The sequence below is a fragment of the Nerophis ophidion genome, linkage group LG11 (assembly GCF_033978795.1).
Source record: "Nerophis ophidion isolate RoL-2023_Sa linkage group LG11, RoL_Noph_v1.0, whole genome shotgun sequence".
Taxonomy (NCBI): domain Eukaryota; kingdom Metazoa; phylum Chordata; class Actinopteri; order Syngnathiformes; family Syngnathidae; genus Nerophis; species Nerophis ophidion.
In genome coordinates this window covers 46,718,743-46,733,681 of record NC_084621.1, presented here as the reverse complement: position 1 = coordinate 46,733,681, position 14,939 = coordinate 46,718,743, and the positions used below count along the sequence as shown (strand labels likewise).

Genomic DNA, 14,939 nt, shown 5'->3' with positions numbered 1-14,939 from the left:
ACAAGGGTGTTGATATATGAGGTCTAGTCTTACACATATCAGAAAACACCTCTCAACCATTTGAAAGTTTGTCAATGAAATATGACAGAGCTGCAGTGATCTCTTTTGCCATTTCTGTCGAGGAAGCAAAAGCAGCTGCTTATAGAAGACATCAGGTATCGTATGCATACTTGCCAACCTTGAGATCTCAGAATTCGGAAGATAAGGGGGTGGGGTGGGGTGTTTGTTAGTGGGGGTATATATATATGTATATATATAGCTTTAATTCACTAAAATTTGAGAATTAATTTTTATATATATATAATTTATTTTATTATATATATAAATAAATTAAATAAATACTTGAATTTCAGTGAATTACAGCTATATGCATATATAGCTAATTCATAGCGCCCCTCGTCATCAGCTGCAGTGCTACAGCAGCATCACGGAGGAGAGAAGGAGACGGGGACGTCCTCACCTTCGCGTCCATCCGTCCACATCATCAATAAGTCATGTTTGCCATGCGGCGTGTGGTCTGTTCTGATCCTGCACATCACACACCACCCACCACCACCCCGGCAGCTCTCCAGCACTCCATCCTCCTTCCCGACACTCTCCCATGCTGCCCTGGCGGCGGGAATGGGCTTTTATCATGCCTGCAGCCTTTACGGGAATCACATGACCCGGCGGGGCGAGCATCGCAATGGTCGGAAGGCAGACCGGGAACCATCACACCAGAGTTTCGGGGTGGGGGAGCACAGGTCCGGTAGCTATGGATGAAGTGCTGGCTGTCCAAAGTCGGGATCCGGAGTGGACCGCTCGCCTGTGCATCGGTTGGGGACATCTCTGCTGACCTGGTTGGTCTCCTGTTGGCCCTACTATGGACTGGACTCTCACTAATATGTTAGATCCACTATGGACTGGACTTTCACAATAATATGTTAGACCCACTCGACATCCATCACATCCAGTCTCCCCTGGGGGAAGGGGGTGTCGTCACCCACATCTGCGGTCCTCTCCAAGGTTTCTCTTAGTCTTTCACATTGACGTCCCACTGGGTTGTGAGTTTTTCCTTGCCCTTTGGTGGGCTCTGAACCAAGGATGTCATTGTGGCTTGTGCAGCCCTTTGAGGCACTTGTGATTTAGCGCTATATAAATTAACATTGATTGATTGATTGATTGATTGAAAAAGTCAAGGGAGGTCACGACATGTTCTTGCCGTAAAAGCTGGTAATTTTTGTAGGGCATTACTTGACCAGGGTGTACCCCGCCTACGGCTTAATGCAGCGAAGATAGGCTCCAGCACCCCCCGCGACCCCGAAAGGAACAAGCGGTAGAAAATGGATGGATGGATGACATCACGGCCTGTGATAAGGACGGTTGCCGTGGTTACCGCCCAATATGTACATGTACCTGCACAGTGCACTTTAATTGATGTTCAGCTGATGCTCTGTTTAGCTTTTAATTTCATAACTGACAACCCCAAAAAACAGATTTGTCATTTTTCAACCTAGCGCACAAAGACAGACAGCTATGTGAGACATATATATGTTAATTTTATAACACTGGTTGCTGTATTTAGACAGGACAGTGGCCAAGACTCAAATTATTATGCACACCCAATGTAGTTACATACAATACAGAATACAACCAGTTCGTTTCTTCATATGATCATAACCATGTGCAAATTTTTAGGCACTGTATACTGGCGTTGAAAGAGTTCTTTTTTTTACATCAAATTATAGATCAGTATTTTTGTTGTCGTAATTGTCAAAATAAATAGTAGACCGATATAATAAAATGTATACATTATATTTTAATGATGGAACAGAAAACAGCTACAATGTGATTGAACACACATAATAGTTACCATATGATTTATATAGGTTATGCACTCCCAACTGCCAACAGTTCATATATACACCTTTGTATATGTAAATAATGTAACACTGTATAAAGGCAGATCTCAATAAATACTTAATGTTAAGATTTGAGCGTCAAATACATATTTATGTTCCAGTTTCATTATTTCCTGTTAAATCAATACAATTATTTTAACACAAGTGTATGCACTGCGCTTGTTCTCGTTTTACACAACACTCAGAACGAAGCTCTACTCAGCTTGTTTGCTTGATAAAATTGACTGCACGTTCAGAAATTAACAAAAAAAAAAAACAATTCTGAGGCTTTAATTAGACTTGTAATTTAAATTGATACTGAAATAAGGGGATGCACCATATTCAGATTTAATGAAATGCCTCTGGATATGCTAAGTTATGCAGTGTTGATTTATTACGTTAAACAGTAATTGTAATAACCTTAAAAAAGTGGTATCAAGACAACTCTGAAAGATGCGTTATCCTTTTTCGTTTATATAGACAACATTTACTGTAATTTTAGTTGACTAAAATGTTCAGGAATTTAATCGACAAAAAATTAGTCAATTTATACAACTCAAATATGACTCTACTAAAATACATTTGTTGTCAAAATGAACACTGCTGATGACATTGGTCATAACAGCAACAAAGACTTAAACCATTTTCCAAAACACCTGTCCTGTCCTTGAAGATGACCGACTTTATCTCACCCAGTTCACAAAAGCTTGACGAAGCCAATCTCAATTCCCCATAGATTGTGGCATAGAATAGCAAAGTGCTCTTTCTGACAATGATACATTGAGTACTGCTGCCGCCACCTATTCTTAGTGCAGCAGAGACTGGAATGTAGCTGTGGTTGATTTGGACCATAGAAAGAGGCTGAATTTAACACCGCATTTGAGAGACTAAATTCCAGCAATTATAATATAGAATACATTTTAACCATATTTTAGATCTTGGCACATGTTCTGTATTATGAAGTGTATTCATATACACAGTATAAGTCAGACCCGGGAAATTATTTAGGGGCCACATTGAGAGAAATATGTGTCTGGGGAAATGGTTGTCTTGGGTTTCCAATAATTTCTACAGGTCTTATTTTTTTTGTGATACAGTGACTGTAGCACATACTTGATTGTCACAAAAAACATTCAGGAAGTTTGGGTCTTTTATGAATTTATTATGGGTCTACCGAAAATGTGACCAAATTTGTTGCGTCAAAATTATACATACATCAATGTTAATATTTGGTTACATGTCCCTTGGCAAGTTTCACTGCAATAAAGCGCTTTTGGTAGACATCCACTAGCCAGTGCCGCTCACACTGGTGAATGAATGATTGGTGGTGGTCGGAGGGGCCGTAGGCGCAAACTGGCAGCCACGCTTCCGTCAGTCTACCCCAGGGCAGCTGTGGCTACAGATGTAGCTTACCACCACCAGGTGTGAATGAATGATGGGTGAGCTGTGAGCGCTTTGAGTATCCAACAATAGAAAAGCGCGATATAAATCTAATCCATTATTATTATTATTATTAGCTTCTGGTTGAGTTTTTGATCACTCCTCTTGACAAAATAGGTGCAGTTCAGCTAAATTTGTTGGTTTTCTGACATGGACTTGTTTCGTCAACATTGTCCACACGTTTAAGTCAGGACATTGGAAGGCCATTCTAAAACCTTTATTCCAGCCTGATTAAGCCATTCCTTTGCCACTTTTGATGTGTGTTTGGGGTCATTGTCCTGTTGGAACACCCAACTGCGCCCAAGACCCAACCTTCGGGCTGATGATTTTAGATTGTCCTGAATAATTTAGCGATAATCCTCCTTTTTCACTGTCCCATTTACTCTCTGTAAATCACCAGTTCCATTGGCAGCAAACTTTAGACTTAGCGGCCTCATGTTTTGGACACTCGGGTGAAGAGAGGGGCGGAGCTTTCTACCGATCACCACCTGGTGGTGAGTTGGCTGCGATGGTGGGGGAGGATGCCGGACAGACCTGGCAGGCCTAAACGCATTGTTAGGGTCTGCTGAGAATGTCTGGCAGAACCTCCTGTCAGAGAGAGTTTCAATTCCCGCCTCCGGAAGAACTTTTAATATGTCACAAGGGAGGTGCTAGACATTGAGTCCGAGTGGACCATGTTCCGCACCTCTATTGTCGAGGCGGCTGACTGGAGCTATGGCCGCAAGGTAGTTGGTCCCTGTGGTGGTGGTAATCCTAGAACCCGTTGGTGGACACCGGTGGTGAGGGATGCCGTCAAGCTGAAAAAGGAGTCCTATTGGGTTATTTTGGCTCATAGGACTCCGGAGGCAGCGGACAGGTACCGACAGGCCAAGCGGTGTGCGGCTTCAGCGGTCAGGGAGGAAAAAACTCGGACATGGGAGGAGTTCGGGGAAGCCATGGAAAACGACTTCCGGACGGCTTCGAAGCGATTCTGAAAGGGGAAGCAGTGCACGGTCAACACCGTGTATGGTGCGGATGGTGTTCTGCTGACCTCGACTGCGGATGTTGTGTATCGGTGGAGGGAATACTTTGAAGACCTTCTCAATCCCACCAACACGTCTTCCTTCGAGGAAGCAGTGCCTGGGGAATCTGTGGTGGGCTCTCCCATTTCTGGGGCTGAGGTTGCTGAGGTAGTTAAAAAGCTCCTCGGTGGCAAGGCCCCGGGGGTGGATGAGATCAGCCCGGAGTTCCTTATGGCTGTGGATGCTGTGGGGCTGTCTTGGTTGACAAGACTCTGCAACATCCCGTGGACATCGGGGGCGGTACCTCTGGATTGGCAGACCGGGGTGGTGGTTCCTCTCTTTAAGAAGGGTGTGTTCCAACTATCGTGGGATCACACTCCTCAGCCTTCCACGTAAGGTCTATTCAGGTGTACTGGATAGGAGGCTACGCCGGATAATCGAACCTCGGGTTCAGGAGTAACAGTGTGGTTTTTGTCCTGGTCGTGGAACTGTGGACCATCTCTATACTCTCGGCAAGGTCCTTAAGGGTGCATGGGAGTTTGCCTAAGCAGTCTACATGTGCTTTGTAGACTTGGAGAAGGCATTCGACCGTGTCCCTCGGGAAGTCCTGTGGGGAGTGCTCAGAGAGTATGGGGTATCGGACTGTCTGATTGTGGCGAGCCGTTCCCTGTACGATCAGTGCCAGAGCTTGGTCCGTATTGCCGGCAGTAAGTCGGACACGTTTCCAGTGAGGGTTGGACTCCGCCAAGGCTGCCCTTTGTCACCGACTCTGTTCATACCTTTTATGGACAGAGTTTCTAGGCGCAGTCAGGGCGTTGAGGGAATCCGAAAGGGACAATTGTTGTTAGAAAATGGATGGATGGATGGGTTACCAATTATTATTATTATTTGTTTTTAACGGGCATGACAGCGCGTCGTCATGTCATAACATTGCTGGGTTTACAAGCAGAGGAGCGTATTCGGCAGCGCACAATCACGGACTACTTACAAGCAGACAGTTTGTAGACAGAAAAGGGAGAACAGACGCATTTTGGCCTAAAAACTGACTATAAATGTGAAGCTATAACACTGGAACGCCCTCAGGAAAAGGTCCTTTAAGATATGGCTTGATAGCAACGGCTGCAGCCACCGCTGCTGCTAACTTCTCCCCTCAACTCCCAGGGGGTGATCAAGGGTGATGGGTCAAATGCAGAGAATAAATCTGCCACACCTAGTGTGTGTGTGTGTAACAATTATTGGTACTTTTACTTTTAGCAGTGAACATCCATTCACAGTGTGTTAGCTACTTCTAAATCACTAATCCTCGCCTCCATGGCGACAAATAAAGTACATTTCTTTCAAGTATCATCCCTGCAAGACAGCGAAAAGCTAAACATGCCTCACTACATACCGTAGGAGGATACAACAGCTCACTGGCGTCACCGGTAACAAAAGCTAGCATGCCTGAATGTAATCAAATGCCATGGGTGAATCTACACATATTTATCCACTTTACTGATACCAAGTATAAGAGCGTATCTAGTGGATGATTTCATCTAAATTTTTTATCGTCACAAAATCTTTTTGCCTTTTTTTTTTTTTAATTCATATTATGTTTGTAAACTCAGTAAATATATCCCTGGATAAAGGAGGACTTTGAATATGACCAATGTGTGATCCTGTAAATACTTGGTATCGGATCAATATCTAATTTTGGAGTATCACCCAAAATTAATGTTGAGTATCAAACAACAGAAGAATAAGTGAATATTACATTTGAACAGAAGTGCAGATGGAACGAATTGAAACGGAAAATAACCAGATATTAAAGGCCTACTGAAATGAGATTTTCTTATTTAAACAGGAATAGCAGGTCCATTCCATGTGTCATACTTGATCATTTTGCGATATTGCCATATTTTTGCTGAAAGGATTTAGTAGAGAACATCGACGATAAAGTTCGCAACTTTTGGTCGCTAATAAAAAAGTCTTGCCTGTACCGGAAGTAGCTAACGATGTGCGCGTGACATCACAGGTTGTAGGGCTCCTCACAGCGTTTATAATCATAGCCACTAGCAGCAAGAGCGATTCCAACCGAGAAAGCGACGATTTCCCCATTAATTTGAGCGAGGATGAAAGATTCGTGGATGAGGAAAGCTAGAGTGAAGCACTAGAAGAAAAAAAAGGCGACGGCAGTGGGAGCGATTCAGATGTTATTAGACACATTTACTAGGATAATTTTGTAAAATCCCTTATCTGTTTATTGTGTTACTAGTGTTTTAGTGAGATTATAAAGTCATACCTGAAAGTTGGAGGGCTGACATGACCGCCAATGTCTCTGAGGGAAGCCATATGGAGGAACCAAGAAAGTCACAGCCGCCTTTTTGACAGCTGCTGCAGGAGGACGCAAACTCCAAAAACTTGCTGATTGACATGTGGTAGAGAAACACGTTCGCTTGACCGCTCTGTTTCATAATAAAGCTTCACAACCAACAAAGAAACACCGGCTGTGTTTTGGGTGCTAAAGGCAGCTGCAATCCACCGCTAAACACCAACCACATTCTTCTTTATAGTCTCCATTATTAATTGAACAAATTGCAAAAGATTCAGCAACACAGATGTCCAAAATACTGTGTGATTATGCGATTAAAGCAGATGACTTTTAGCCGTGAGTGGTGCTGGGCTTAAATGTCCGCTCCAACCAATTAACGTCACAAGCACGCGTCAACAGAAGTGTCATCATTCCGCGACGTTTTCAACAGGATACCTTGGGGGAAATTTAAAATTGCAATTTAGTAAACTAAACCGGCCGTATTGGCATGTGTTGCAATGTTAAGATTTCCTCATTGATATATAAACTATCTGACTGCGTGGTCGGTAGTAGTGGGTTTCAGTAGGCCTTTCACAGTAAATGAACAAGTGGATTAATAATCCATTTTTACAGCTTGTCCTATATAATGTCGACAAAATAATAGAATGACAAATGACACAATATGTTACTGCATACGTCAGCAGACAAATTAGGAGCCTCCGTTTGCTTACTTACTACTAAAAGACAGGTTGTGTAGTATGTTCACTATTTTATTTAAGGCCAAACTTGCTCTTCGATTGCTATAAGAAACATATGTTTAATGTACCGCAAGATTTTTGGTTAAAATAAAGCCAATAACACCATTTTTTGTGGTCCCCTTTATTTAGAAAAGTATCGAAAACTACTAAAATATTCGATATACAGCATATATACAGCACTGCACATCATAACAGCGGCTACAGTTTTGATGTTAGAGGTATAAAATAATTGGCGGGTCGGATTGAAAATCCTAACGGGCCGTACTTTGCCCAGATCTGGTATAAAGCATTAACTATACTGTCTGTTGCACATCGTCCTTCTCAATATCTCATCTTAAATGGATTTAATAGTCACACTACAGCCAAACAATTTGATCTCTTGTGGTGGTCTTTTTCTGTTCCATTAATACTTCCAACTAAAATAAATTGTGTCTGTCCAAAACACAGCTGCATCAGCCATAAGCCAACAAACAGACCAAACACTAAGAAGTTAAAAGGAGTCTGTGATTAGAAAACAGCTAGCCTTTATTCCACTCTGTAGTATTTCTTTTAAGCACTCAAACCAACATGGGCAGTAGAGAAAATACCATAGTTGGCCCCCTGCCTTCCCCCAAAAATGACTGAACCGTCTGAACATTGCAATTGGTCGATTTCCGAGTTGCTTTGTAAGAGGGGTGCAGAAGGGCTAAATTACAGAGTAGTACCCTAAGGACATCATTACACACACAGACATATGCTACTACCACTGCTCGCTAGCCACTTATCTAGGCCAAAGCGGGAAGGTGGGTGTTTGTGTTCTACAATTTGTGTGTGTGTGTCCTTCCCTGTAACCCAGTCCAACAACCGATTAGAGAGCTCTATGGGTGGAGGGGACAAGGCTGCAAGCGGCCAAAACCACTATTTTGGCAAATTTGAAGTAGCTGTAAAAAAACTTAAAAGCAGACAAAAATATGTGTATGTAGTGGACAATTAGTAGGGGGTGTACTGATTGATCGATACATTGATATATACAGTATTCCTACATTTAAGGTAAGTCGATCTGTGCTCGGCAAGTTTGCTTTCCGAGATAGGTATTGATCCAAAATCGTTTTAAAAGGGATTCTATCTATTTTATCCATACTAAAAAAGGAAAACAGTGGATTCAATCAATTAATCAAAGTTTATTTATATAGCGTTTAATCAAAAATGCTTCAAAAGGGCTGCAAAAACCACAACAACATCAACAAACCACAACTGATCCCAAATCCGCGCAACAAAACACTCAACCCAATGGGAACAATGAGAAACCTTGGAAGAGACTGCAAAAGGGGGGACAAGCAAGATTGTACCATCCTAAAAAAAAAAAAATCGTCCCTGAATCGTATCGGCAGCTACAAATATTGAATCAAATCATTGTTAAAACGGATCGTTTCACCTCTAACAACTAGGTGGCGGACTCCAGCAGGACTGGCATTAATACAGCTACAGTATATTGAACAACTACTGCAGCCTTGGGGCAGAGTGTAGGCAGAGTCTAATTGGGGCAAAGTTTCAAATACCAAAACAGATTGAATATAAATAGCGCTGCACTCGAATGACTTCTTAACTGTCCAGGGAAACTAGTCAGGACATTTTAAATTTTTTTACTTTTAATCAAAACGCAGACTTAGGAATATTCCTCATAATTCAACTGTTTTTATTTATCTTTTACTAAGCTGGAACTCAATTGAAATACTGCAGATTCATTGAAACAGAATGTCCTACAACAGGATGAGCAAGAACAGAACCACTGATGCTGCCAGGTGCCTTGCTGTGACTACTTCCCGAAACAGGTGCTTGAAGATGACTTGGATGCTGTTTACTCGGCAAAACTGACTAAGAGCATGGAGGGTAGCTACTGCCTTTTATTATAAAATGTTTACTGCTATGTCACTTGACTCTTAGCCACAAAATGTGACAAATTACCACAATTTACAAAAGGTAGAAAACCTGATTCAACCATACAGCCACCCAGGTACATTGATCCAAATCAGCAGAAAGATCAGTAGTCACTCTGATCATTAGACACTGCCCCTGTACACACACCCACAGAAACACCCTACTGTCAAATAGGCAGTCATTAGCAATAAGGCCACAAATGCGCCCCTGAGCTTAATATGACAGGGTCACATATCTAACCCCTAAATTATGGGTGCACCATAACAACGTATCACCATTACTCAATGGGACACTGAGGGCCTTCTAGTATGCATTGTTAAGTCCCCGAGTCTTTGTACAGCTGTCACTCCGAGTCTGTCCAGTAACACGTGGACACTTAACATGGGAAGAGATCTGCCGTGCTCTATTAATCAAAGAATATCCCTGACTGTAGGGCATCCATAGTTACAGTACTTGCAGAACAATAAGCTTTTATCTCAGCTGTCGTAAGATGTTTGTCTGCTGACACGTGGCCACTTAAAGCCAACCAAGAGAGGTGGTGAGGGTTGACAGCCAGTGAGGAAAAGACTCGCTGGATTTGTCCAAACGCACAATGTTAAGAAGACAAATCAGATAAATCTGAATGGACATGCTCGGTAAAAAATGTTTTTAGATGTCAGGAAATACTTTACTTTTGAAAAAAATCAGGCTACATAAAAAAATATTTCATTTGAAGGAACATAAACATGAACATTGTTTGGCCAAATACTACCTTGCAATGGAAATAAGGTAATCGTCAAGCAAATATGTGGTGCAAGCCCAAAGCTCACCTCAGTTGGGACTGCAGTTTGCCAGCCTTGATAATGAAGTCCTCCCAAACAGGGTAGCTGCTCTGTGAAGGAGAAAAAGAGAGACAAACGTGAAGGACATAATCAATGCAGATTTCCCCATTCACACAGTTACATGAGTCAAGATTATGTGCAGGTGATGACTCGCTTCACCTTCACAACAATAAAAAGCTTATTGCTCATTATAATATTGAGTTCCTCAAAATTATGTTGTTTTTTCCTCCACATACAACAATTATAAAGATATTTACCATTATGTCCTGTCGGCTGCAAAATAGGCCAGTGGCTCCTTTAAGAAAAGTCCCCACACAGTCAAAGTATTATTACTATGCCATAATGAGCCTGGGTCCTAATGGGACTCCAAATTTATCCAATTCAGGTCTCGGGCTCAAAATAGTGTGATCTAAAACTACGACGGAAAACAATTGGTGTTGAGTAGCGGCTGTAGGCGAGTAAGTGGAGTGGAAGTGGGTAGTGTAGAGCAGCACTAGATGAAGTAAGGGAGGGCTTGACCAAATGTTTGCCAGTTGTGTGCTACAACTGTCAAGAGCCTGAGGAATCTCATGTTATGCTGTCAAACATTACACCCAACAAAGACTTCAACTCTTTCCTTTTAGTGATCTCTGCTTTTCTCCATTACATCGCTTTTAACCTTTCTCTGATTCAAGTAGAGCGTCATTGATAAATACAACATAACACAGTCACTGCTCTCTCTTAAACTTCCCTCATGGGTTTAATAAAACATTTATATTTAGTAACAGTGCATTTGGGGTCATGGGTAGTATATTGTTAATAATTCATAATGTTTTATTTCATACAAAGCAGTGAATAAATTGTGCTGCCAGTCAATTGGGCAACGGGGCAGTAATGATTGAGCCATGTAAAATCTGCCTAGCAACGCGATACCGTGAATTTGAGCAATACCACCACATGTTAAGTTATTTACTTAATTAAACGTTTAATTTACCTGAAGGAACTCTCCTGAAAGAATCAATAAAGTACTATCTATCTATATATATCTATCTATTTAATCACAATATTTTATGTAATTAAAGTCGGGAAATTACACAGAAAAACAAGTGATATCTGTTTGAATAATAATTGTGTGGGAATGAAAGTAATACACACAAGTGAGCAGAGGTATTGTACTTTTTTGGTTTGTGAATTGTAACCTACTCAGTTGATGGTTGATTACTTTTCTAATTCGGGACATTTTATTTATCTACACACAAATACAGTATATATACAGTGGGGCAAAAAAGTATTTAGTCAGCCACCGATTGTGCAAGTTCTCCCACTTAAAATGATGACAGAGGTCTGTAATTTTCATCATAGGTACACTTCAACTGTGAAAGACAGAATGTGACAAAAAAAATCTAGGAATTCAAATTGTAGGAATTTTAAAGAATTTATTTATAAATTATGGTGGAAAATAAGTATTTGGTCAACCATTCAAAGCTCTCACTGATGGAAGGAGGTTTTGGCTCAAAATCTCACGATACATGGTCCCATTCATTCTTTCCTTAACACGGATCAATCGTCCTGTCCCCTTAGCAGAAAAACAGCCCCAAAGCATGTTTCCACCCCCATGCTTCACAGTAGGTGTGGTGTTCTTGGGATGCAACTCAGTATTATTCTTCCTCCAAACATGACGAGTTGAGTTTATGGATAAATGGATGATACAGCAGAGGATTGGGAGAATGTCATGTGGTCAGATGAGACCAAAATAGAACTTTTTGGTATAAACTCAACTCGTCGTGTTTGAAGGAAGAAGAATACTGAGTTGATCCAAAAAACACCATACCTACTGTCTAGCATGGTGGTGGAAACATCATGCATTGGGGCTGTTTTTCTGCTAAGTGGACAGGACGATTGATCCGTGTTAAGGAAAGAATGAATGAGGCCATGTATCGTGAGATTTTGAGCCAAAACCTCCTTCCATCAGTGAGAGCTTTGAATGGTTGACCAAATACTTATTTTCCACCATAATTTATAAATAAATTCTTTAAAATTCCTACAATGTGAATTCCTAGATTTTTTTTGTCACATTCTGTCTTTCACAGTTGAAGTGTACCTATGATGAAAATTACAGACCTCTGTCATCATTTTAAGTGAGAGAACTTGCACAATCGGTGGCTGACTAAATGCTTATTTGCCCCACTGTGTGTTTATATATATATATATATATATACATATATATATATATATATATATATATATATATAAACTTCCCTCATGGGTTTAATAAAACATTTATATTTAGTAACACTGCCCTAGTGTGTGAATGTGAGTGTGAATGTTGTCTGTCTATCTGTGTTGGCCCTGCGATGAGGTGGCGACTTGTCCAGGGTGTACCCTGCCTTCCGCCCGATTGTAGCTGAGATAGCCGCCAGCGCCCCCCGTGACCCAAACAGGGAATACGCGGTAGAAAATGGATGGATGTATTTGGGGTCATGGGTACTATATTGTTAATAATTCATAATGTTATATATAATGTTTAAGATATATATATACATACACACTGTGTGTGTATGTATGTATGTATATATATATATATATATATATATATATATATATATATATATATATACACACACACACACTGTGTGTGTATATATATGGCCTTTTTTAATCTCGATATTTTTAGGCCATATAGCGATACACAATATATATCTCGATATTTTGCCTTGGCCTTAAATGAACACCTAATACATACAACCACAGCAGTATGATGATTCTATGTGTCTACATTAAAACTTTCTTCTTCATACTGCATTAATATGCTCATTTTAAACGGCAGAGAGGGAAATCACAACTAAGTCAATTGACCAAAACTGTATTTATTAAACAGTTATTATTAAGCAGTGGCACAAACGTTTATGTCATTTCTAAAACAAAAAGTGCAAGATTGTCAGAGACATTTTAAGTGTCAAATAAAAATGAGCTGCATAATAATAATAATAGGAAATCAAATAGTCTTCGTCCTTCGCTATGTGGTAGGTTACTACTGGCGTTATTAAATTCTGTTGTTAACTATGTTTTTCATACGGTGTTGATGTGGAAATGGTTTCCTCTGCATATTGTTGGTGTGGCACCGAATGGTGATGTTGACATGGGGAATAATCACTCTTCATTCTCTAGCAGGTGACTTTTCAAATGATGCTACATATTAGCAGCAATGCTACTTTTGGTAGCAACGCTATTGGCCCACACTTGACAAATTATGGTTGTTTGTTTGACATATTTCTACTTGAAGCCAAACCACCGCCAGACGATGGACCCCCTGCTGTTTTCCTTGGAAATTCATTCTTTTTTCATTCGCACCTTCTTTCTCTCGTATTACCACTCCCACGGCTCTGCTAGCATCGCAGCTAACGTTACCCATGCTGCTACCTCTCAGCTCCGTGAGGACGTATACGTATGTGACCTATGATATGACAGTATGTGACGTATGTTAGAAGGTGCGCTTGTTATCTGTGAGAAGGAGACACAAGGAGTGGGAAGAGCCTGTAATGTAATGCACGCGGCTAAAAGCAACGGAGTGAGAACATATACTCGAATATCACGACATTGTCATTTTCTATATCGCACAGAGACAAACCCGCAATATATTGTGTATATCGATATATCGCCCAGCACTAATTCCACATCTTTCATATTGAGAGCAGTTTAGATTTGGGCTTATATGGTAAAAAACTAAATTAATATTATGAGCATTGTTTTATCCAGATGCATACATTTGTCCAAATGTGGCCAAGTAGACGCATTGTGGGTTTCCTGGACGTCGTCTACATCGTTAAAAGAAAAATATAAGAGAATCCCTCTGCCATCTTCCACCTTTTTAAAAAAAATATATATAATTCACCCGCTTGAACATTCACTCTCCTTTTCTCCGACTCTCTCGTCGTCATTTTGGATGTGCGTGTCTGTTGTGATTTCCCTACCTGGTTCCATTACCCGCCCTACCTTGCCTCTGAATGGCCTGTCTAATCATGGATTTTCTTATACGTAAACCAACCAATCATCATTGATTTTTCCCGTATATTTTGTCCCCTGCCCGTGGAGTTACACTAGTCCATATTTCTCTTTCTATTCTCCCTCTCTCTTCTTTTGTAGCATACGTGAGTCCAAAAATAGCTGAGCTACGGAAATCGCTACTTGTTTAAAAAGTAGCAAAGCAACTCCCAAGTTACTGGGAAACGGCGTTAAGTAGCTTAGACTTTTAAGTTGATCATTTTTTTTATGGACAACCACAGTTTTTACCATTGCAGCCGCAAACCGGAATGGATTATTAAAAAACGTACTCATTATGGGTAAACCGTAGTTTTTGGCAGGTATGGCAAAGAGACGGATCAAGATTTTCACACGCACTCTAGGTCGGAAAAAAAAAAGAAAAACGGAAAATATTTGTTTATATTTTTACAGAGATAAAAAAGACAGATTTCTGACTATAGATGGAAAAATCACATGACTGCATGTGTTGTGTAACAGACAGGATGCATATTGAACATATTGTGAAGCTTTGTGATATCAGTTATATAATTACTGTAATATCTGTTTGAATGGAATTGTTGAATGATAAATACATCCTTCGTTTTCAACATGAAGCCTGTTTAATTTTGTATATACTTGTAGTTGCTCAGACTAGACTTAATCAATTAGGCTAACAAGAAATGAATTGGAACTCGATAACTTTGATGAAATTGATAAATTGCCATTTCTGTGTGTGCGTTTTCTGTCTGTCCCTTCCAAACAGGGTGCTGGAGGGTTCATTATGTATTTCACCCTCATTGCCCTAGCTCATTTAATCAATAGCAGAATTAAAT

At 40.6% G+C, this 14,939-nt stretch overlaps 1 protein-coding gene across 6 annotated transcripts in view; it reads right to left on the bottom strand.

The window, feature by feature from the left end:
- LOC133562200 (protein MTSS 1-like) overlaps window positions 1-14,939 on the bottom strand; it is a 91,716-nt gene that overhangs the window by 66,679 nt on the left and 10,098 nt on the right. For all 6 annotated transcript variants that reach the window (XM_061916160.1, XM_061916161.1, XM_061916163.1 and 3 more), the window contains exon 2: window positions 10,096-10,157. In XM_061916160.1, the coding sequence (XP_061772144.1) occupies window positions 10,096-10,157 (62 nt within the window). The remainder of the gene's footprint in view (window positions 1-10,095; window positions 10,158-14,939) is intronic.